This window comes from Chelonoidis abingdonii, chromosome 3 (assembly GCF_003597395.2).
Source record: "Chelonoidis abingdonii isolate Lonesome George chromosome 3, CheloAbing_2.0, whole genome shotgun sequence".
NCBI lineage: Eukaryota > Metazoa > Chordata > Testudines > Testudinidae > Chelonoidis > Chelonoidis abingdonii.
Genome location: NC_133771.1, coordinates 49,691,357 through 49,717,478, shown reverse-complemented (window position 1 = coordinate 49,717,478; position 26,122 = coordinate 49,691,357). Strand labels below are relative to the sequence as shown.

Below are 26,122 nucleotides of genomic sequence, written 5' to 3'. Positions count from 1 at the left end.
GGTATGTATTTGTGTGTCACTTGCAGGGAATTCTCTCCCCCTCCTCCCCCCTGCCCCCCGATTTCAGAGAACAGGAAAAACTTTTGTCCTCGGTGTATTGGGCAAGCCATGTGTTCAGGATTCATGGCATATAGAGCAGCCTCTGAGGCCTGGAAAATGGCAGGGCAACGCTAGTGTGGCTGCTGTTTAAGGGGCCACTTGACATCAACACCTCTCAGAGCCCCTGTGAACTGCACCAGCCAGAGCTGCCCGGAGACCGAACCCACTCCTGGAGTCCGCACCTCTCCCACACCCCAGCCTCCTACCCCAGCCCTGAGCCCCTCCCACGCTCTGAACCCCTTGGCCCCAGTGTGGAGCCCCTTCCTACACCCCAAACCCCTCATCCCCAGCCTTCACCCCCAGGAGGAGCCCTCATGCTCTCCCACACCCTAACCCCCTGCCTCAGCCCAGAGCCCCCTCCCACACTCCAAACCTCTTGGCCCCAGCCCAGAGCCCCTTCCCACACCTCAAACCCCTCATCCCCAGCCTTCACCCCCAGCCTTTACCTCCAGCAGGAGCCCTCATGCCCTCCCACACCCCAACCCCCTGCCTCAGCCCGGAGCCCCCTCCCACACTCCAAAGCCCTTGGGCCCCAGCCCAGAGCCCCCTCCTGCACTCCAAACCCCTCATCCCCAGCCCCACCCCATAGCCCACACCCCCAGCCAGAACTCTCACTCCCTCCCACACCCCAACCGTCTGCCCTGGCCCAGTGAAAATGAGCAAGTGAGCAATGGAGGGATGGAATGAGCAGGGGTGGGGCTTGGAGAATGGGCGGGGCCTTAGGGCAGGGGGTGGGGCTAGGGTGTTCAGTTTCCTGTGGTCAGAAAGTTGGCAACCCCAGTGAAGGAGTTGGAGGGGCAAAGGGCGTCTGAGCAAACAGTCAGGCCCGGAGTCAGGGCTGGGCCATGGATGGCTTTGGCAAGTTACAGTAACTCCTCATTTAACACTGTAGTTATGTTCCTGAAAAATGTGACTTTAAGTGAAACGATGTTAAGTGAATCCAATTTCCCCATAAGAATTAATGTAAATGGGGGGGTTAGGTTCCAGGGAAATTTTTTTTTGCCAGACAAAAGGCATTATATACATTTTAAACAATTTTAAACAAGCAATTTAATAATATAAGTTTAAAACAGTTTTAAAGAAACAATTTAATACTACAGTCATCACTGCTGAGTATGAAGCTTGGTTGAGGTGGTGGAGTCAGAGAGTGGAAGAGGATGGATTGTCCGGCTGCTCCTCTTGCTGTTCTTGCAAGCACAGGCACTGACTTTGCTGGTGTCAGGGGGCTCAACCCTCGGCCCATCCACTTCACCCGTCCCCCCATGCCTCCCCCTTGACCCGCTTCTTCTCCCCCCCACCTTCTCCCCCTTTACTTCGCATGCAGTGTCCTTGCTCCTCCCCCTCCCTTTGCTCCCTTCTGAATGCCGCAAGCCAGCTGATTGCCATGGGCAGAAGGCAGGGAAAGGAGGGGGAAGGTGCGCTGAGTCCTCGCTCCTCTCCACTCCCTCTTGCCCAGGGCTATCAGCTGGCTTGCGGTGTTTAGGAGGGAGGAGGGGGAGCCAGGACTTGACGCACAGGCTCCCCTGTGCTTCCCTCACCCTGCCTTCTCCTCGGGGCAATCAGCTGGTTTGCAGTGTTCAGGAGGGAAGGGGAGCCTGAGCACCGAGTCCTCGCTCCTCTCTTAATGTATGAAATATGTGGCTCTGGCCACTGAGACACTTTTGAGCTACCACATCTTTAAGGAAGAAAGATTGTGCAGGTCCTTGTGCCCTTTTACCCACTACTTTAGTCTTTAGAAGAAAACTGATTTTTTTTCTTGTCTTAAAATTCTCTGATACTGCTGTGCCTAATGCAAAAAAGGCTTCTTTGTCAAGAAACTAGGGAAGAAGCTGTTTGAAACACTACAACTGCTAGTTATTTCCTTCTATCTCAATAATGCAATAAACAGGCCTCCTCTGTGTCAGCACGTACGTTATTTAACCTGAAATATAAGGCTTGCCCTTCTGGACGAGAAATCAGAGTGGAAAAATGAGAATCGCACAGGAATTAGTATGTTAAAGATAACATGATTTGAGATGTTAAATCAGAGCTCTGGGGAATGTAGCAAAATGTCCCACAGCCTTCAGTGAGTTCATGGCACGTGATGTCCTTATGTGTATGTGCCTAAGACCAAATCACCAGGGAGAATGGAGATGCTAAGGTTCATCCATGCAATGTAAGTCAGTTACACTCACACTGATTAGCACTTTGCAACTCCCTCTAGCATGTCTGTTTCTGTTCCACTGTGGAGTGGTGCATCTTTTCTTGTTCTTTGGGATGAGCTGTAGTTGCAAATTCCTAGACTAAACTTCTTTTTTTTTTTTTTTTAAATCCCTGGACATAGGAGGCCTGTTTATTGCATTATTGAGATAGAAGGAAATAGCTAGCAGTTTTAATGTTTCAAACAGCTTCTTCCTTAGTTTCTTGACAAACAAGCCTTTTTTTCATTAAGCACAGCAATATCAGCTCTCATGAAAAAAATATACTGACACTAAAACCAATATATTGTATTTTTTTCTTTTTTATAACTAGTTTTTTTAATTAAGGAGCCAAATTTTGCAGTTCTTAGCCCTTACTCTAGCAGAGGTTCCACTGCAGGATTGAGTAGGCACTGAAGGTTTTGCCTCAAGGACATCTCCTATCTTTCATTATCTTTGCTGATAAGGAATTCATTTCCCCCCTGCTTCCTACTTCCCACCTGAAATCATGATCCTTTGCATTTATCACATCATAATCCTCTCCAGAGCAACCAGTTGTGATACCGCAAACAGAAGATTATGACTTTAAGTGGAGAATAAGCTCAGAAGCAAATGAGGTCTTAAAGCAACAAAGATCCTGTTTTCTTGCTAATATCCCGACCAATAAACAACAAGGGAAGATACATATGAGCAGCATTGCCCATAAACAAAATATATTATAGCGCTTTTCAAGAGGCATCAGTGAGTCTTTAATATTTAAACAAAATATTTAATTATTAAACCTAGAAGCTCTTTTGACATGAAATCATTCAGTAAGAGAGATCCACACACTTAAATCCCTCTTTGGCACGCATCTCTAAGCACTTTTAGAGCTGCTTAGCTTTTACCAAATACTTGTGTTACATAAATATGCAATCCTGGAGAATTGTATCCGGCTCTGAGGGGACTAGGGGAATGGCTAATGTGCCCTGCATATGACCAGGCTTCAAGCAGTAGCCAGTCCTGTATCTGTAGCTGAAATTGAGCATATATCTGGAGTTCGAACTCATTCAGAACTCAGAATGGGGACACTAGTCATATCATCCTTAAAGATTACTTTCCTGACAGTGGATTAAAATTGCTGATGCACATTCCTGTTTCTACAGAAAGAGAAGGTCCTCACCTGGAAACTAAAGATTTGAACAACTATATAAATAGTTTTCTTTGTACTATATTATTTTTCCCTCATTCATTTAATTTTCACTTTGATTAATTTGACTAGATATCATAAACTGTTTATATTTGTTATTTATTTCATAGTGCAGGTGAACAGAAACTGGGGCAATAAGATTTTCCCCTTGCAACAGTATGACATAGCATCATAGATTTACATTTTTTAATATTTCGGGATCACACAGAATCCACAAGTTTTTTGGCTGCATTACCTTACATAAGGCTGTTTTTGCTAGCCACTATGGTTATGATCCTTCTCGTGTTGAAGAAGTTGAGGACCAGATTCTGCTGTAACTCATGCCTTGTGCAATTGGAATTGGATAGGGTATAATTAAGAGCAGAATTTAGCCCTGATAGTTTTGCCTTTGACTTCAGAGGGAGCAAAATCAAGATCAGTGATTTTTACAAACGCCCTGCCTACTCCACAGAAGTGAATGTTCTTTAAAGGAAAGTTCCACAGTTTAGTTATAAAAATTTCTCTCTTTCTCACGTGCAAAAAATATATTAAAAGAATGTCAGGGTGGCTATGTCAAGTATCCAAAAGTTAGGAAATGTCAGAAATAAGGTTAGCCATGACACCTTATTTCAGCTCCTTTCACACATGTATTATGATAGCCTTGTTCCACATCAGATGTGAAGTCTGAGGTTGAGCCAAGAAAAGATCCCAACTTTCCGGTGTCCCAGTGGAGTGACTTAAATGCAAGTGTAATTCCTTTCTCTTCTTTACAAATCTCTGCTTCATTCACTGACCATCCTGTGCATTGAATGAGGCATGGGTAATATGTGATCATGTCATGCAAGTTTGTATTAGAATGCATAGGCACAAAGAGAGCAAATTAAGGTTGCATAGACACCTGTAATTCTGGGCTTTGCTAACTTTGCTTGAATTTGCCACCTAAATAACATTTTTAACATAATTTTTATTGTAATTAACTTGGTTTAAAAAAAAATAAAACTGAAAAAACAGAAATTACATCCTATGGAACTTTATTCACTACCCAGCCCTGAATGTGACAAAAGCAGAGTTGCAATCCAGGACCACAGTACAGACTTGCCGGTAGCAATGGTGTTGTTTTCTACATGGGTCACCCATTACAGGGTGATGAAGCACACACACTGACAGTAGCTCACACAGCTGTTTTGTAGACATGAGAAGAATATTGGGAATTAGGAATTCTTGGTTTTATTTTGGGCTGTGAAATTGAATATGGTATTTTGGTTACAGATAGCACAGACAAGGATTTGACACGTTCATTCTGAAAAGCAGTGTGACTAGGTCAGGGCCGGCTCCAGGCCACAGTGCGCCAAGCACGTGCTTGGGGCGCTCTGCCGGTTGCTGGGAGGGCGGCAGGCGGCTCCGGTGGACCTGCCGCAGGCATGGCTGTGGATGGTCCGCTGGTCCCGCAGCTCCGGTGGACCTCCTGCAGACACGCCTGCAGCAGCTCCACTGGAGCTGCGGGACCAGCTGACTGTCTGCAGAAATGCCTGCGGGAGGTCCACCGGAGCCGCGGGACCGGCAAGTGGCAGAGCGCCCCCTGCGGCTTGCCGCCATGCTTGGGGCGGCAAAATTGCTAGAGCCGGCCCTGGACTAGGTGGATGGTATGATAAATTAGGGACCTGGGTTCTATTCCCTGGCTCAGTGAGAGCTAGGAACATACTCAGTGCCGTTGGTGTGTGTTGGGTTGGAGCATGGTCAGTGTGATTTTCTTGTAGGAGCTTTATGATACTTGGAGCATGCTTAATTCAGTTGGCATGTAGTGATTAGAGTGACCACCTGGGTGGTATAATTGGCCTGTGGGAATGAAGCTTCATAGGGTTGGACGCATGTTCACAGATTTTCACAACAAGCCTGTATCATAAGCCTTTCTCCCAAATCCGCACCTTAGCGTCCAAAATCTGGGTGCTTAGCATGAACCTCCAAGCTTAATTACCAGCTTGGATCTTATCTCGCTGCCACCAGACAGGAATTACAGCGCCTGCCTCGCTCTGGTCCCCCCAAACTTTCCCTGGAGGGACCTCACAAGACCAGAAGCTCTGAATCTTACCGGCAAGGGAAATACTCCACTTCCCTTCCCCTCCCTCTCCCACCCAGACTTTCCTCTCTGGGCTAACCTGAGAGTATTAATGCAATCTCTTTACATCACAATACTAAAGACATACTCCTCTATTCCACAAAAGAGACAAACCCAAATACAAGGAAACAGAAATGATTCTCTCTCTCTTTCCCCCTCCCACAAATTCCCTGGTGCTGCAGAGCTTATCCTCCGTAGATCTAACACAAGAGAATTCCCTCCCCTTGTTCCTTAGCCTACCCCAGAGAGAAAAATCAAACAAGTCTTAAAAAGAAAACTTTATAAAAAAAAAAAATTTTTCTCTGTATCAAGATGACAATAATACAGGATATTGCTTAAAAAAAAGTAAATAAACAGTCTAATTCAAAAAGATATCCAATTTAAAACATTCCAGCAAGCTACACACATGTAAATACAACCAAAACAATATAAAGCCTATATTGTTGTTCTACCTGTACTTACATTTGAAAACAGAAGATTAAAAAATAGAAAGAACCTTCTCATAGCTGAGAGACAGACAAAAGACACAGACCCAAAACAAAGAAGACCCACAAATTCCCTCCCTTAAGCTTTTAAAAAATCCGGTTTCCTAATTGGTCCTCATGTCAGGTGTTTGGTTCCCTTTGTTAACCCTTTACAGGTAAAAGAAACATTAACCCTTAGCTATCTATTTATGACAGCCTGTAATAAGCTTTATTGAGCTTGTCAAACAACAATTTTCAGAGGCCCATAACTTGGCCAAATCTGGGTGAATTTGTGTGGTGACAGCATAAGACAGCCCCTTGACCTGAGGAATATTCTGCTGTCAAATTTAAAGTTCCTCCTCCAAACCCTGGAAGAGGTAGAGCTCTTAAAAGAAATGGTTAGCAAAAAATTAACATTGGCAAACTACTGATTTTTGACTGAACCATTTTTGCTGGAATTTTCCAAAACAATTCAGCCTGAGGCAGAGATCAAGCGTAGATAATTTTAATCTTAATAGAGTTTGGTAAAGATACAAGCAACTGAAAACATAGGCTTATAATGAAAAATGTTAAGCAACCTTAATTAAAGATGTAACTACCAGCTCTGCCTATAATAGTTATAATCTACATATATACATAGAGAGAAAGAGAGATGTGATGCCTAAACTACTTAACAATGTCCCTTTACTGCCACATGCTAATTTTATAATTACAGTATCTGTAAACCTTCATCCTCAGTGTGTTTTTCTCTCTAGTCTAGTGGTTCTCAAACTGAGGCTGCTGCTTGTGTATGGGAAACCCCTGGCGGGCCGGGCCGGTTTATTTATCTGCTGGATCTGCAGGTTCGCCGCTCCAGGCCAATGGGGGCTGCGGGAAGTGGTGTGAGACAAGGGATTTGCTGGCCGCCGCTTCCTGCAGCTCCCATTGGCCTGGAGCAACGAACTGTGGCCAGTGGGAGCTACGATTGGCCGAACCTGCAGACCTAGCAGATAAACAAACCGGCCCAGCCCACCAGGGGCTTTCCCTACATAAGCGGTAGCCCGAGTTTGAGAACCACTGCTCTAGTCCTAATAATTAATAAAATCCTCTACTTTATTTCTTTTTGTTATGTTGCTGCATTCTGAGAATTGTCAAACATTGCAATTGTCTTTTCTGTGTTATAGGGTTTTAGACCAAGTCCTCGTCATGCTAGAAGACGTGTAGCACCTCGTCTTGAAGAAACACAGCCTCTAGCGGAAGTACATCTCTTGAGTGAACAAGAAACTTCCATAAGGAAAAGAAAAATCAAGAAAAACAGCAGAGTTCAGCCAGAATTTTACCATTCTGTTCAAGTCACACCAACTCGAAAACCTGTGAGTATTTGACTCTTGTAGTATAATAACATACAAAATGTCAGATTGAAGTGTGGAATATAATTTTATTTTGTGAGATGTGTATGGGCATTACTCTGTTTATCACTTCAGAAAAAACCCAAATCTCATGATCAATAACTGCACATATAAATTTGTTAGATTGTTTTTAATGTTGATGCTTCACTGATTTTTTTTAAACTCAGTTATGAAGGGTTTTATTTAGAATTTTTACTTTTACTCAAAAATTCAGTACTGAAATCATCCTAACGTAATTTTTGCATGTATTTTTTGGCACACGACATATATTCTGATGAAATGCCTCACAGGATTAGACCTGTCAAAGATTCTAAGTACTGTGCTGAAATTTTGTTTGGTCTCAACACTAGGTACATTTGTACAAAGACAATTTAGAGATCTCTTCAGCTCTATGCTATGGCTGACACTTTTCTGTTATGCAAAATTTGGATCAAGCCCCACCTTTCTTCACTCTAAAGCCTGGCCTACACATATTTTTTGTACCAGTATAACTATTTTGGTTAGGGGTAATTTTTTTACTGAAATACTTACGCAGGTACAACTCCTAGTGTGGATATTATAGATAAGTATAAAGGTTCCTTATATAGATATAGCTTATTTCCCTTCCTGTATGGGAATGAGCTGTACTGGTGTAAGCACCTTTATATGAATATGATAGCATCCCCAGTAGGGAGACTGTACTGCTTTAACTAGACTGGTATTGTTAAAGCAGTACAACTTTGGTTTGCAGACAAGCCCTAATAAAGCCCCTGTCCTTCTTCCTCTTACTCAATTGCATCCTCTAGAATGAGCTACATCCTTCTAACACAGAGCCAAGAATTAAGCACAGTAATCAGTGTGATCTTCTAGCAGATTTCTTAGTCCCTTCTTTCCTCTCCCTTTTATCTCCCAGTTATCTCTCTGACTCCCACTTGTTTCTCTTATTCCTTTACTAGTCTCTCCTTTCATATCATTTTAGTACTCCTCTTCTCCACTGCCCTGTATTCCTTTTCCTCTACTTTCTATTTACCCCCCTAGTCCTTTTTGCTCTGAACACCATCTTGTTCTCACTCTCCTATGTTATACTCCCTTTGTTGATGGTCTCTCTTGATTTCCAGTCTGTTCCCCTTTGCCAGCTCTACTCTTCTCTTTCCCTGCTCTGTCCTCTTCTAGTCCTTTCTCCCCTTGTTCTCTGCCCTTCCTTCCCCTCTTCCCTCTCTCTCTTTCCTCTTTCATCTGCCCCCACTCCACTTTTCTCCCTCTTCCAGATTCCCCTTCCTGCTGCATCATTCTTTACCTCCTTCTAACCCGCATTGTATGCCTGTGGTGAAGGAGCACTTAACCATGGTGCTCCTATGTTTCTGGGACTATTGATTGACTGCCTCTGGTTGCCTGCATGGGGAGCAGAGCACCAGAGGTGCTGGAAGAGTGGACTAGCAATGTGAACTTGCATGAGCAGCAAGCTCATATTGCAAGAAAGAGTTTGCTATGCAAAACCAGCAACACACCTTGGAGACCCGGGGACCAGACAAAGGGATGCAACAAGGCAGAAATTCTGATGGGGGGTAATCTTACCAAGCATCTTGCCACGCATCTTATTTTAGTGGGTCTGTGCAATATTGTGTAAAACCCGCCATTATGACATTAATACTGTAAATCCCAAATTTAGAGAACATTTCCCTAAGCGCTGTTATGGTTATAGAATAAATTTGATATTATTTTTGTAGCCTATGGCTAGTGCTGTGTCTTTGAATGGTGTCCGGTTCTACGTTTTCAGTAAGAACACATGATATAAACATAAATTAGCCCTTTAACTTTATTAAACTGCGTGTTTCAAGGAAAATTTAACTGACAAAATCAGCATTTTCTCTTTCATTTTAAGTTATGATGAAATTGTTAATAAGCTCCTAATGACATTATGAATAGGGTTGATGCCATGAGATTGCGTTGCAGCTTTGTGGTGTTTTATAGAATTCTAAAAATTACTTATGGAGATAGACTTGTTATGCCATCCTATCATGCTTTTCCCTGTCAGTTCAGGATTGTTCCCTACAGTACATATTCTAATGCTTTGTTCAGTCTAGTTTTTATGTCTCAGATACTGATGCTTCTCCCATTTCTTTTTGTATACTATTCCACATTCTAATATAATACTGTCAGGAAGTTTTCTTGATCTTCAGCCTACATTTATCTTTCTGTATTTTTTATCCTGTCGCTCCTAGTTATACCTACTTGTACTGCCCTTAAATAATTTTTCTGCCTTCTTAGTGTTCACACACTGTAAATATTTGTAGACACTTGTCATGCCCCCCTTCCCCAGTCATCACTTGGAGAGCATATACATATTTACTGTTTTAATCTCTCCTCAAAAATGGTTTCCTTCAGCCCTCTGATCATTTTTATTGCTTTTTTTCTTAACTTCCTCTTCTTTGTTAATATATTTCTGGCAATGAGGTGCCTTGTTATGTGCACTGCATTTCAAGTGTGCTCATGCCAGAACCATATAGAAAGAAATCATTGTAGAACCTTATAGAAAGAGATTACCTCCTTCTTCCATGATATTTCTGTGTTCAGCCCTAAATTGGATTGGCCAGTTTTGCTGTCATTATTTCAGTATATACTCAGGTGCATTGCTGTCCACTGCCACCGATAGGATTCTTGCGCTATTATTGCATTCCAGGTTTCTTTTTCTTGTTGTTGAAAATCAGTATTGTGCAAATCGGTGTTTCCCATCACCAGATGTATTAGCTTTCATTTTTGCAAGTCAAATCTTGTTTTTGCTGTTTCCTGCCCTGGGTCTAATCTCTTTAGGTTCACTTGGATTGCTTCTCTCTTCTTGTTAGTAATCTCAGCACCTTCCAGTTTAGGCTGTGAACCTAAGCACTTATGAATATACTTAATTTTGCGACTGCGAGAAGTCCCACTGAAGGCAGTAGGACTGCTCCCATGTGTAAAATTAAGCATGTACAAGTATTTGCAGGATTAGTGCCTCTGCAAGGTCCATGCATATATTGTTTAGTCCTTCTTCAAGATAAATAATGGAGATATATACGTTTAAACCAAATACTGATGCCTGCAGTACCCAGATTCAGAAATGGATTTAGGTGCCTAGTTGCCGTGTTAGGCATTTAAATCCCAGATTTAAGTGATGCTGGTATTCACAAAACCCTTGCTCAGCTTTCAGTGAATGCTGTAGGCACCTAATCTCACTCAGTGCCTAAACTTTCAGGATAAAAGATCCCTAGGTGCCTATGGTTCTGCATCTGAGCATACTTAGTGCTCCCTCACTGTAGGTGTCCAGACACTTATCTCCTATCTAACCCTGGGTGAAGAGAGGCATTCGTTCACCTAACTCACCTGCAGGGCTTGACCCATTAGGTGTGCTCAGAGCACGCCTACCTTCACACAAATCAGCTGGAGTGAGGGGGAAAGAATGACTCTATACTATAGTTTGGTGGTGAGCACACTTGCCCAGGATGTAGGAGACCCAGGATCCAGTCCCCTGGTTCTAGTGGCTCTCTAATTATTTATCAAAAGTGAAATGCCTTCAACACAAAAGATTGAGGGAGCCCCACATCAGAATATCCCACAACTCAGTAGTTAGGATACTCACCTGAGAGGAGGGAGACCCCTATTCAAATGCCTTCTCATTAGACAGATGAGGAATTGAACATGAGTCTCCTGCATCTTGGGTAAGTACCCAAAACACTGGGCTAACGGTTATAAGGAATCAAGTATCAGAGGGGTAGCCGTGTTAGTCTGGATCTGTAAAAAGCCACAATGAGTCCTGTGGTACCTTATAGACTAACAGACGTATTGGAGCATGAGCTTTTGTGGGTGAAAACCCACTTCGTCAGAGGCAAGTGTAAATATGCAGGCAAGAATCAGTCTAGAGATAACGAGGTTAGCTCAGTCAGGGAGGATGAGGCCCTCTTCTAGTAGTTGAGGTGTGAACACCAAGGGAGGAAAAATTGCTTTTGTAGTTGGCTAGCATGGTTACAAGGAATGTGTCCTCTTCCCCTGGCCTCTTGCAACAAATGCCTGAGTCCAGGGAAGGATTCATAGCTGAAACTCCCAAGCAGAGAAAGGCACCTCCCTCCTGCCTGGATATAGGCATTGAACTCCCTGAGTAGGGCAGGGCTTAGAGAACACCCCTCTTCTCCACATCTCCCCTGGGCTAGGTTAGGTGGCTCCTTGTGCAGCATGCTGGCTTTTGTGAATCCCACTCTTGGGTGCCTGTCTCCATTTGTAGTATAGGGAGCCTGAGCTCCTAATTCAGGCTTTGTGAAGCTCAATGATTTTCTAGGCACATGAAAGTTAGGTGTTGTGATACTCAGTGTCATGATTCCTAAGTCCTTTTGTGAATCTAGCTCCAGATAACCAACCTCCAACACAATGTTGTAATGTAATGTGCTTCTGTTATGGTGCAAGATAAACAATAACTTTTGTGTCCAGTGTGATCCTTAACGGCATCAGTATTATCTTGTGGAGACGTTCCCTATAGGTGGCCGTATTATCTTATGCAGGCTTTAAACCATGGAAAGCAAACATATATTTTACTGAAGTGGGCCTTTAGTGAGGTTTTAGACAGAATGTAGAAATCTTGAAGAGAAGTGGGACCTTATTCTCAGGTAGTGTAAACTGGTATAGCTCCTTGGAAGTCAACTGAGCTATGATAATTTACATCTCCTGAGAATATGGTCTGTGATAGACAAGTTTTCAAAATATAGGTACCTAAGTAAGTGGCTTGATTTTCTGAGGGAATGAAGATCATGCAAGAAGATGCAAAAGCCTGACTGCTACTGTGAATTTACTTCTCCTAGGGAGGTCTTTTTCCTGGCTGCTTTGTTAGTGTTTTAAAACCTTTGTTTTTCAATTACAAGGGGTTTTGTGAATCTTACCTACATTTGTAATGTTGGTATAACCCAGGGTTTCTCAAACTGGGGGTCAGGACCCCTGTGGATTGTGAGGTATTAGATGGGGGGTCACAAGTTGTGAACCTCCACCCCAAAACCTGCTTTGCTGCCAGCATTTATAATGATGTTAAATATATTTTAAAGTGTTTTCAATTTATAAGGGGGATTGCACTCAGAGGCTTGCTATGTGAAAGGGGTCACCAGTACAAAAATTTGAGACCCACTTTAAAAAGTTGAGATTTGCTTCTTTGTTGGCATGGATCCAAGATAGTGTAGGTAGTGAAGAGGTTTCATGGCTACTGTGCTATGGGGCTAGCTGGATGTGCAGGTCTCTCAAATCGTAGTTTCATCTACATCACTAAACACTTCCCCAAAGATGTATCTCTTGGCTTCTACAGCCAATGTGAAGTGCTTACAAGATGGCTGACTCACATAAACCTAATCAAGCAGTCACTAGGCTCATTTAAAATCTAAAAGCATTGAAACATAACACAAAAGTGCATGCTAATATTTATGATAGCAGGATAATTATAAAACCAAATACTATGCAAAGGATGCTACACAAATAACAGTGCAGGCAGTGATCCTCCAAACTCTTAGCCGTGTGCAGAAATTTACTGATATGAAGAGCCCCATTGCGCATCAGTGGGACTGCTCAGAATAGCAGAGTTATGTACGTGTTTAAGGATCATAGCCTAAAGCAAAGCTCACACCCAAAGGATTCTTGTGATACGGTAAGGATCCTGACAGCAAGGCTTACCTGTTTGTGGTGTCTGTAGAACCATGAGCTATGCATGCACATCTTTATTCAGATATTCTATGGTTTTGTTTTTATGTATAAATTCAAGAAAAACATTTTGTAGATATTATATGAGGAAGAAAGTATATGGAGTTTTTTAAACACATTGTTTGATGTCAAGAAATTTATAGGAGAGCTCAGTATATTAGTATGCACCGGACTTGTCTTTAATTTATTCACATATTGCAATCTTATTAAATTGTTGTAAAAGTTGTCACCTATCTGAATCTTTAGGCTCCCAAATACCTTTTGAAAATCTGGCCCCAAGTGCTTAATCCAAAGACTCTCCTTGACTTCAGTAGGCCAATTGGATCAGCCACTAAGACCTCCATGTACTTACTGAGAGACTTGTTATTTCAGTTTTCTTAGGTTGTATTGTTTTTCACAACTAATGACTCCACACTCAAAATCTCCTCTCCTGACACTGTTTGACTCAAGACTTCTATTTTCCTGCCGCTGTGCCAACATCTGCAACCTCTTTCCTTGTTGCTTGTCCCTGACTTCCTCTCCAGCTGCTCTTTCCTCTCTACACTGGAATTCATTTATTGCTACTCTAACTATTTCTCTGCCATTTGTCCTGCTTTATACGTTGCCCCACATTATCTCTTCTCCTATTCCTGGGCAGTTTTAATTTTTTGAAGATACCCTTTTTTTTTTTTTTTTTTTACATGCACATGACCGTGGACTTTACTAGTCCAGGAGTGTGGCTGTTTCTAGACATTGCTGTGTGATTTTTTTTTTTTTAAATAAAAAAGAACTAAAACCTTAAGAACAGCAAAAGGTCACACTTTGATTTCAGGTTTAAAACTATAATTTATGGCTCCTTCCAGTATAAGCATTCCATTGATGAGATGTCAAAGCCACAAAATATAATGAAGTAATAATAAATATGTTATACATCTAGGAGGTTGGATTCTGATCTCAATTCCATGAATAATACATCTGGAGTAACTATTGACTCCTAATCACTCAGCTCTACTCTTCTAATGAAGGATACAAGTAACTCCCTTTGAAATCAGTGGAGTTATCTACATCTTGTGGTGGGACAATCAGACTTTAGTGGAGTTACTCCTCATTTACAGTGGTGGAACTGAAATCAGAATCTGACCCGTATTGTCTTTCATGCATAATAGCCTTAGTTGATCCCATACTTGTGAATAACAGAGAGGAAGTATAAAAGAATATCTTTTGTCCCCAGGAATTAAACTGGTTCCTTAGTTTCCATTGCTGTCTTTATCAGTTTTCCTTCTGATTATGATCATGTATTTACTGAAAATGTGCTGAAATTTTCAATGACAATTAACTGTGTGTGACCTACGATGCTGAAATAGGGCCAGGCTGTCTGGCCCAAACTTCCATCACCTTGAAGTTAATAATAAGTAAGGGATTAAGGAGGCTGCAGTATGCTATGTAGGGCGTGACCTTGTATTTCCATCATTACTTTGTTCTGCCATAGGTACTTCAGTCTTCAAGAGAGGGAGTCGGGTGCATTTTGACTTCAGTTACGTTTCTATAAGTTGTAGAGCAGTTTCATCTGAGTTACACAGCTTTGATATCACATCCCAAAGAAAGCAATGATTTGCAGTTTTTAAACTGCTGGTTATGTTATAGTTCAGTTTGCAACTTTGGCTGTGTACACTGTCCTGCAGTTGGGACTTTAGGGGTGTGAATAGCAATGCTCACCAAAGAGCTGTGCTGTAATTCCCCCACACGGATGCTACAGATTTGAACTAAATGATTCCTAATTTGCATTAATGTAGACTGTGAACTAGGAACCTTTTAGTTCACAGCCACAGCATCCACACGGGGTTGTTATAGCAGAGTACTTTGGTGCATCCTGCTATTGACTCCCCCATAGTCTGAACTGTGGGGCAGTGTAAACATAACCTAAGTTTCTGTTATAAACCTGATTTTATGTCACATTCTCTAAAATCCACATTGAAAATCATATTGGTGTCAAAATTGGTAGGTTAGGTCTGGAGCTGTGGTAAAAATTTTCTACAAAATTAGATGCGACTGGAACAAGGTGCTCCTGAATTATGACTCCACAGAAATAGAGCTGTTAAACTCAGTTCCAAAAGACTTCTACTACTTTTTTGCCACTTTGTAGTAATGATTTCTAACAATTGGGCTTTTGTGCTCACTCAAAAATGAAACTATGCATTATGGATGGATAAAGTATTATGTTCTCATTTTCTCTGGATGTTGCTAGGATGGGGAGATAGAAGATAATTTGAAAGCCTTGTTAAGAGATGCAATTTTAACTCTGCATTTCCTGGTTTCCTAAGGTTTTGTTTTGTTTTTTCTTTTTTTTTTTTTTAACTCTAATGTTCTTAAAAGATAATAATATGCACTCAGACCACTGACATGTGCTTGCAATCTTAACATCATCTTGAAGTTTGTTTTGTTTTGGGGGGTATTAGTATGAATAATCATATGTAGGTGATAAAAGCCTTTCAGCAATAGAAGCAGCAAAAGTGAATACAAAAATCTCACATCAGTTATGATCATATTGTTATGTTTAATGTTTGCTCAACATACAATGGATAGTAATTGTTTTGCAGATGCAAAGTGACTACAGAGTCTAATTGCAGGCGTTTCCTCTTCCTTGATTGACATTGGCATCATTCTTTAAGAGTGGACTATAACATCCTGTTGTAGCTTATGAACAGTATCTCTTTAAACAGCAAAGAGAACACTTCATACTACCCACCCATGTATATTACATAATCATAAATACTTCTATTTACACACGGTTAAACATTAATTCATATTAATATTAAAGGGTCCAATCATGCAACTTTTTGTGCTTTGTAAAATTGATTTGGAACAACTTCAGAAGAAAAAACAGAGGTATAATTACAAAGGTAAAGAATCCGGTTTTGAAACTTTAAAATCCGTCACTGAAAAGACCTGTTCAGGGTTTTCATTGTATTACTGCATGAGTTTCTTAAGTCTGCATTAAATTGTATTCATTATTTAAGCTACACGTATTCTGCACACTTAAGAGTTTCAAACAACATTCTAAGACATATTTTATGCTTTTGTGTCTTATTATGATTTGATGTACTGGGACACACCTTTTATGGCAGTAACTATTAAGTTTTCTGTTTAAAAAACCCACAGTTGTCTACTTTTTGGAAATGATCTGCTCTAGTGGGTTGAGAAAAAACCTGGAAAGCTAGATGATTTCTGTTCCAGGCCCTTACACTGTCCCGTGATCAAGTCACTTATATTTCTCTTTTTTAGTTTCCTCATATATAAAATTACAGAGTACTAGGGAAGACTGTGTGAGACATTTGGACTGAGTATATGAAAAAACTCAGTTCTGTGTCCCCTGCTCAAACCTGGGTTATACAGTTTCATTACCTTTCTAGCACCTGACTGAGGGCTTGTCTACACTTACAGCACTGCGGTGGCACAGCTGCGTTGATGCAGCAATGCAGCTGTGCTGATCTAGCGCTTAGTGAAGACACTAGCTACGGGACAGCTTCTCCCGGCAGCATAGGTACTCTGCCTCCCCAAGAGGTAGTAACTGTGTCAACAAGAGAAGCCCTCTCATCGGGGGTTAGGTCAGTGTAACTACATCGCTCTGTAGTTATACTGACATAAGTCTGTGGTTAGATCAGGGCTCAGACAGGGATCTGCATAGAAACAAATAGACTGCAATTCAAGAATAAGACAGAAATGATATTTGTTGGCAGTGGGAAGCATTTGCAACTGTAGGTGGAGATGGTGCATGCACCATCTGTTTATGGTATGTGACTGCCTTTTTGCAAAATGGTTCACAGCTCTGGGGTCCTATGAGATCTATCACTGACTCAGAATTTTTAGGTCCTTCCCCCATTCGTATCAAAAGGATATTAATATGGAAACCTAATAACAGTAAATGAAATGACAGTGTCAATGTTAACTATGTTGCTGAGGATTTTAGCACAAACATCCCCCAGATGTTCCTATTCCACAATGCAAAACCACCTCCTACATTTTCCCAGGTGCTAAAAGCTCTGAATATTGTTTACCCACCTGCACAACCTACAGTTTCTCCCTGGCAGCTTCTATAATGTAGTTAAGCAATTTCAACAGAACATTCTGCAAGTGCATTGAAAAACAGAGTATTTAGGGGCCACATAAAATAAATTGAATTTGATATTGAATTAATTACCATAGATGACACTATTAATTATTCATTTTCAGATTTAATTTAATGACTTAATGACCTATTAAAAAAATAAAGCTGTTGCACAATATATAAAAGGTAAAAAAAAGAGAAAGCTGGAGGAAATACTGCGGGAAAGTAAATAAAGATATCAGTATTTCAGAAGTATACAAGAAACTTAGGAAAATAAATGGAATAATGACTAAGAGCAACACAATGCCAAGTGTTAAAGTGCAAGGCCATGGAGTAATAAGCTCCAGCAAAGAAAAAACGGGAATTCTGGCTGACATGTCAAAAAGTCAGTTATGCTGAGGATCGAAGGATAGAAATTAGGCAAAAGAAAAGAACATTCCTTAATGATAATTATGAGATGATGAAGAGGTGGAAGGAGGATGTGGATCTTACTTTAAATGAACATTTTGGTGTGAGGAAACTCCAAAGAGTGATAAGAAGCAATAGCAGCATGCCAGCCCAGGATGAAATAATATTTGATATATGCAACACCCAGGTGACAAAACCCTGAGGTCAATACTCGAATTATACAATAGCACAGGCGTCAGCAACCTCTGGCACTCAGCTTGCCAAGGTAAGCACCCTGGTGGACTAGGCCAGTTTGTTCACCTGCTGCGTCCACAGATTTGGCCAATTGCGGCTCCCAGTGGCTGCTGCTCCAGGCCAGTGGGGGCTGCAGGAAGTGGCATGGGCTGAGGGATGTGCTGGCCGCGGCTTCCCGCAACCCCCATTGGCCTGGAGCGGCGAACTGGGGCCAGTGGGAACCACGATCAGCTGAACTTGTGGATGTGGCAGGTAAACAAACTGGCCCAGCCCGCCAGGGTGCTTACCCTGGCACGTCGCGTGCCAGAGGTTGCCGATCCCTGCAATAGTATATGGAGGAATGGGAGAATTACCTTGGGACTGGAAACATGCAGTCATTGTTCCAGTGAGGAAACCAGACAAGATGCTCTCTAGGTCTGAGCCATACAGCCCTCAAAGCACATTTAGGTAAAATCATGGAAAAAACTGGTGACAGAGAGATTAGTACAGGGGTGGGCAAACTACGACCCATGGGCCACATCCAGCCCACCAGCTGATTTGATCTGGCCCTTGAGCTCCTGCTGGGGAGCAGGATCTGGGGCTTGCAGTGCTCCAGCCAGGGAGCAGGGTCAGGAGGTGCTCTGTGCGGCTCCCAGAAGCAACAGCATGTCACCCCTCCGGCTGTTACATGTAGGGGGAGCCAGGGATCTCCGCACGCTGCTCCCAACCCAAGTGCCGCACCCCCAGCTCCCATTGGCAGGGAACTGCAGCCAATCGGAGCTGCAGGAGTGGCGCCTGCGGATGGGGCAGCATGCAGAGCTGCCTATCTGTGCCTCCGCATAGGAGCTGGAGAGCGGACATGCTGCTGCTTCTGGGAGTTGCTTGAGGTAAGCGCCGCCCGGAAACTGCACCCCTGACCCCCTCCCAGGCCCAAATCTTCTGCCTCAGCCTTGATCCCTGTCCCACCCTCCGAACCCCTCGATCCCAGCCCAGAGCACCATCCTGAACCTCAAATTCCAGCCCCACCCCAGAGCCCACACCCCCAGATGGAGCCATCAGTCCTCCTCCCACACCCCGACCCTCTGCCCCAGTCCAGAGCCCCCTCCTGGACCTTGAACTCCTAATTTCTGGCCTCACCCCAGAGCCCACACCCCCAGCCAGAGCCCTGACCCCTCATGCACCCCAACCCCAATTTTGTGAGCATTCATGGCCCACCACACAATTCCCGTACCCAGATGTGGCCCTCAGGCCAAAATGTTTGCCCATCCCTGGATTAGCAGTACCCTTAGTAGGCTCAAAGATAGAACACAACGTGGATTCTGAAGACGCTGGAGTGTGACTGACCACACTGTATGAATAGAGACAAAAGCACAAAAAAGCTTGAGAACCAAAGCGTACATGACAGTAACCTTCCTGGACATAGAAAGAGCTTAAGATGTGTTATGGCGAGAGGGACAATTATATCAAGTGGCAACCACGGGTACTGTAGGAAGAATGTACGGATGGATAAGGGATTTCCTAAGTGAAAGAACTGTACAAGTCTGGGTAGGGAAGGCCTTTTCCACTGCATATTCCATTACAAATGGAACTCATAGGAGAGTGTCATTAGCCCAACCGTTGTTAACATCATGAATAATCATCTTCCAAAGGAGATGAGTGCAGGAATAGGCTTCACATTATTTGCTGATGACTGTGACATATGCACCTGTGACAGGGTGGGGTGATAACACTAAGCTAATATATACTGATTGTTGGGAATTCATTGAAGACTGGATAGGACAAAATCTCAAAGTTCCTCATGTAAAGAAATGGATAAAGGTTCTCGATGAAAAGAAAGGCTTTAAAGAGGCCAAAATGTATAGCGGTGGGAAAATACTCTATCGCTGGAAAACCATCCCCCTGAGAAAGACATGGAATTATATAATAAAATAAACAAAAGGAGAAGAATGATAAATATACAAAATACAGCAAATCAATAAATCTGTCATAAACGGGGACACTATTGTCAAATGTGCTCCAAAGAGGAAGAAATAGGTTGAGTGGGAACAGATTTTTGTGTGCCCACATTTGGACTCAAGGAAGTAGCAAGTAACTGACTTTATCTTTGACTTCATGGCTGAGCTAACAGGGATATTGCTAGCACTAACTTGGACCTGAGATGTGAGGCCAGCTGCTGTGGCCATTCAGTCTGATGATTCCTTATCAGGATTGCAAGCACTATAAAATGGTGAGTTGGACAGCAGCAGTTACATACCTCATGAAATACTATTGCTATCAGCCACATGGGTGCAATTGGATATGATCATACAGCATGGATCCAAGCACATTCTGGGATAGCTGGCAATGAATTGACAGACAAAGAGGCAACAATGCCATTAAGCATCAACAAGTTGACCGTAAGCAAAATAGAATTTAAACACTTAATCAAAAATGAGTTCAGGAAGGAATGGTAAGAACTGTAGGCATGTGCAATGAAGGGGAAAAATTCCATGAAGTATGCCCAATAGTTGAAAATGCTGATATAATCCAAGGCCCTGAAAAGAAGAGCAGAGTGGTTCTATTCAGAATTTTAACAGGTCACTGTGGATGAAATAGTAATTTATTTCTAGTAAACAACATAAGGATTCATAGATTCATAGATTCATAGACTCTAGGACTGGAAGGGACCTCGAGAGATCATCGAGTCCAGTCCCCTGCCTTCATGGCAGGACTAAATACTGTCTAGACCATCCCTGATAGACATTTATCTAACCTACTCTTAAATATCTCTAGAGATGGAGATTCCACAACCTGGCTGGAGGGCTAGGCCATGGAAGACCCAAATGGAGATTCATAGATTCTAAGACTGGAAGGGACCTCGAGAGGTCATCGAGTCCAGTCCACTGCCTTCATGGCAGGACCAAATACTGTCTAGACCATCCCTGATAGACATTTATCTAACCTACTCTTAAATATCTCTTTAGATACTTAAAAACTGCTATCATTTCCCTTTCTCAGTCTTCTCTTTCCAAACTAAAATAAACCCCATATTCTTCAGCCTCCCTTCATAAGTCATGTTCAATGAACCCCTTTAATCTAAATTCTTGTGCTCCTCTCTGGACCCTCTCAAATTCCTTGCATCATTCTTTCGAAATGCAGTGTCTCAGAACTGGACACTAAGTACACCCAGTCGACGCCAAACCAGGCAAAGTAGAGCAGAATGAATGGACTTGCTCCGTCTGTGGTTTTTTCCTGTAACAACACATCCTGTTAGATGCATTTCAGAATCCATTTGCTTTTTTTTTTTTTTTCTTTAGCAAACAGTATCACACTGTTGACTCATATTTAACTTTGGTCCACTTATGACCCCTAGACCATCTTCCCTGCCCATCACTCACTCCTAGACAGTCCTTCTCCCATTTCTGTATTGTGTAAACTGAAATTGTTCCTCCCTAATGGAGCACTTTGCATTTGTCTTTTATTGAAATTCATCCGGTTATCCTCAAGTACCATTCCTTCCAATTTGTCGCAGATCAGTGTTGAATTTTTGATCCCTAATCCTACTGTAAGCAGTTGCAATCTCAAACATTGGTAACGTTCCACAAAACTTTAATAATGCGACTTTCTCTGCCTAACAATCTAAAGTCTGGATGATAGGAATATTGACAGACAGAGCCCGTTCCCCAAAACAGACCCCTTGCGGAACCGCCACTTGTCCATACTTTCCAGGGCAGATTGGAAGCCATTAGAACCACTCCTCTTGAGTACAGTTATCCAGCCCAGTATGCACCCATCCTATTAGTAAGCCCCATCTAATATGTATTTGCCTATTATCGATATAGGATTATCATTGAGACCGATCAAATTCTTACTGCCTACTAAAAGTCTAGGTATAACCCACATCCACCGCTTCTCCCTTATCCACAAGGCACTCGGTAATCCTATCAAAAGAAAGCTATCAGAATTGGTTGACACGATTTATTCTTTACAAATCCATGCTTGCAGCTATTCCCTATTACCTACCTTCCAAGTGTTGCACATGAATTTCCTTAATTACTGCTCCATTATCTTCCCTGGCACAGAAGTTAAACTAACTGGTCTGTAGTTTCCTGGTTGTTTTATTTTCCCTTTTAGTAGATGGGGCACTAATAATTTGCCCTTTTCCAGTCTTTCTGGAATCTCTCCACTCTCCCATGACTCCAAAGATATATACTAGAGGCTCAGATAACCTCCTCTATTAACTCCTTGAAATACTTCTAGGATACATTCCATCAGGCCCTGTGACTGCACAGGCATCTAACTTTTCTAAGTGATTTTAACTGGCTCTTTTTTATTTTATCTTCTAATCCTAACCCCTTCCCATACAGCATTCCACTAATGTTAACATTCCTTCAGACTTCTCAGTGAAGACCGAAACAAAGAAGTCCATTAAGCATCTCTGCATTTCCAAGTTTCCTGTACTGGTTCTCCCCTCCTCACTGAGCAGTGGCCTAACCCTGTCCTTGTCTTCCTCTGCTCTGAATTATTGATAAAAAGTCCTTCTTGTTCCCTTTATTCCCATAGCTAACTTGAGCTCATTGTGCCTTTGCCTTCTAAATCCTGCGCCTCTGAATTCCGTTAATTTGCCTATATTCAATCCTTGTGAATCTGACCAGTAATCAATTTTTGTATATGACTCACTTTTTAATTTGTAAGGTCATTCGCAAGATCGCAGTTTAAAGCCAAAGGTGGACTCTTGCCACCATTTCTAATCTTCCTACACTATCAGAATAGCTTGCCTTTTGGTCCCTGAATCAGTGTCCCTTTGAAAAACTGCTCAACTCTGCCTCATTTTTTCCCCATAGTCTTGATTCCCATTGGACCCTTTACCGATCACTCTCGAGCTACACCAAAATCCAGCCTTCCTGAAAATCCATTGTCCTCTATTGCGGTACTCCCTTAGATCCCTCCTTAGAATTGCCATAACTCTATGATTGCATTGTCGCTTTCACCCAAGTACCCTTCTACTTTCAAAATTCTCCAAACAAGTCCTGCCCTAATTTGTTAAAATCAAAGTCCATAACAGCTTCCCCTAAGAGCTGTTTCAACCTTCTTTCGAAATAATAAAGTTCTGCCAATGCAGTCCAGGAGCTTATGTTGATAGTCTGGGCCTCGCGGTTTTATTTCCCAACAAGATCTGGATAGTTGAAGTTCCATCAACCACCAAATCTTGGGCTTTGGATGATTGTTGTAGTGTGCTTTAAAAAAAGCCCATTCCACTCTCCAGCCTGGTTACGGTGCCCCTGTAAGTAGACTCCTAACTGTACACGACATCACACTGTTTTTTTTATTTTAACCCCTTATCCTATACCTCAAGAGACTCTCAACACGTCCGTCTCCTATGTCCATCTCCACCTTCAGTCCAAGTTGTGTATCATTGTTTAATATAATAGAGTCCAACACCTCTCCCTTTTTTCCCTGTCTGTCCTTCCTGAGCAACACTAACCCCATGCCACACCAACATTTCCAACATCGTTATATATCCCATCCAAGTTTCAGTGATGCCAAACAATGTCCATTTACGTTTTGTATTTATTTATCAGCACTCTCCAGTTGTTCCTGCTATTAACCCATAACTTCTCCGCATTTGTATATAGGCAATCGATAAGATACTGGTTTGGTATCTTGCCTCCCAAGTTTGCCTGACCCTGACGCCTTTCTCTCTGGACCCATTATAGCCCCACGATCCCTCTGTTTCCAACGCCATCTCCCAGCTTATCATTGTTCCCCACTTACCTAGGCCTAGCTCTACCTGTCGCCCGTCCGAACCTAGTTTAAAAGCCCCTCCTTCATACTAAGGTAGCCAGTCCTGTGTGCTAAATAGGCGTTTCCCTCCTCGAAAAGGTGAACGCCCAATCTCTTTGCCTAAGCAAGTTCCTCATCTCGAATAGCTATCCATGTGTCGAGGAAAGGCAAAGCTCTCCATGCGACATACCCAATCTTCCGCAGCCCAGGCATTCACCTTCCATGATCCATCTGTCTCTGCCCTGCCCCTACCTTTGAACAAGAAGAACGAAGAGAATTAACCACCTTGCCGCTCCAAACTCCTTCACCCTATGCTCAGAGCCCTGTAGTCATCTTGTATCTTCTCATGTCACAACGTCGTAAGTATCATATTGTGCCCAGATGATAGCATGGGGTAGTATCAGAATGGCGGATAATATCCTCGACAATACCGTCCTTGTAACATTTTGGATACGGCCCCCGCAGGCAGCCATAACCTTCCAGATGAAACTTCAGGGCGAGACAGATGGCTGCCTCCGTGCCCCTTCAGCAGAGAGTCCCGACCACACTCCTATGTTTCCTATTTTCAGTGGTGGCAGCAGACCTCCCAGCCTTAGGGGTACGAGGCTTCTCCTCCTTTACTGTAGGGGGTGAATCCTTCTCTCCTGTATCAAGAAGAGCATAACGGTTACCTATTACCATGGCGGGAGGGTTCGCAGCAGGGGTGGAGCACTGCCCACTGCCAGAAGGAACCAGCTGCCAGGATGATAGATAATATCTTATGTAATTGTAAAAACTGTGCCAGGGAAAAGAGCTCTTTATATGGAAAACTCAGAATCCTTAGAGTAACAAAATTTTATTTGCAACTCCTGTCCAGAATAGAAGGAAAATGAGGCCCAGTTAAAAAAGCTGTTCTTTAAGAATACTGGGAAAGGTGACAGACTTTAAGTCGTAACCTATCTACCAAATTCAGTGAATGGTGGTCATAGGCTCAGGAACTGAGTCTGCTGCACCACAAAACCCAAGAAGATAGATGATGGGAAGAGTTTGCCCAGTAGCAGGAAGGCTGCTAGGGACTGCTAGTGAGCTCCAGTAGCAAGGAGAGCCCAGCCCAAGGCCGTGGCCAATCTTTCCTTCAACCCTCTGCCTCCCCACGCACACTTCAGTTAGGGCAGCTGATACTATGAGATTGATATGGGCAAGCGGCCCTGGAGGGCTGCTTCACTCCAGCAACCTAGGGTGGGACCTGGGGAGCATCTGCAGTTACTACAGACAAGTGAACTATAAATGAAGTTTAAAAAGACCCTGGGAGTGAGCTGAACTCCCTCTGGGAACAGTGAGATTGCCTAGGAGTGCGTCTCCTGTAGGGGACCCAGGGTAAGAGACTCAGTGTGACTAGGGCTGAGCCTGGGCTGAGGGTTGGCCAACTACAATTGTGGAGAATGCGAGCAGGAAGCCTTATACCTGATACAAGGCCTGGAGACAGAAACAGTCCTTTGAGAGGGGTTGTTACTGGTTGTATAGACCCTTCACTGGCCAGGAAGCGGGTATGGAGGCCCTGTAAGCATGCTCAGACTGGAAGCAGGGTTTAAAAGCCAGCTAGGTGGTTCAGGTTGGGGCTGAGCAGCCACAGAGGTGGACGTACCCTTGGAGCTCCCAGGAAGACTGGAGAGGAGCCTGCCTTGCGCTGGTGAGAAGGAGAGACTCAGTATTGGGAAGCAGGGATGAGGGCTGGGCACCCAAAGTCAGTGTTCTCCAGAGTCAGGCAGTGGCCAGATGGGACCTGGCCTGGAATAGGAAGTGACTCAGGGAAGCTGACGAAAGGCTGGACACTCTACAGAACAGGTAAACAGCTGAGTCAGCCTCCCAGCAGGGCCCTGGATTGGAACCTGGTGGAGTAGGGTGGGCCTGGGTTCTCCTGTTCCCGATGAACTCTTGTCATTGGGTGGGACTGTCACCAACCAAACTCTTGCCGTTGGGCAGGACTGCCACCAACTATACTATCGCCATTGGGCAGGACTACTGTGAAGTGAACTATTGCCATTCAGCAGGACTGCTGCCAATGGAACTTTAACCACTAAGTGGGATTGCCACCACCGGAACTATAACCACTAGACAGGGGATCCTTGCACCAACACCCCCACGATCAAAGGGAACTTCAGCCAAGAAGGACCCCTGAGCACTGGTGTAAGTGGATGATGGAGTGGCAACAACAGTAGCCCAACCAGAAACGGCAATTCCAGCAGCAGGTGTCGCAGCAGCAGACAGCCTAGCAACAGGCCAAGTAGTGCAGCAGCAGCAACTGCTGAAGGAGATTGTGTCCCTGCAGCCAGAACTCCAGAACTTCCTCAGCTCTCATCCACTCATGCCCCTTCTCTACCTATGCTACATTGATGACATCTTCATCATCTGGACCCATGGAAAAGAGACTCTGGAAAAATTCCCCACGATTTCAACAGCTTCCACCGCACCATCAACCTCAGCCTGGACCAATCTACACGGGAGGTCCACTTTCTAGACACCAAGGTGCAAATAAGTGATGGTCACATTAACACCACCCTATATCGAAAACCTACCGACC

The 26,122-nt window shown here is 43.2% G+C and overlaps 1 protein-coding gene across 4 annotated transcripts in view; it reads left to right on the top strand.

Annotated features, from left to right (window-relative positions):
• Nucleotides 1-26,122, top strand: part of DST (dystonin) — a 465,365-nt gene that overhangs the window by 14,174 nt on the left and 425,069 nt on the right. For all 4 annotated transcript variants that reach the window (XM_032778396.2, XM_075063729.1, XM_032778395.2 and 1 more), the window contains exon 3: nt 7,188-7,376. In XM_032778396.2, coding sequence (XP_032634287.1) covers nt 7,188-7,376 — 189 coding nt within the window. The remainder of the gene's footprint in view (nt 1-7,187; nt 7,377-26,122) is intronic.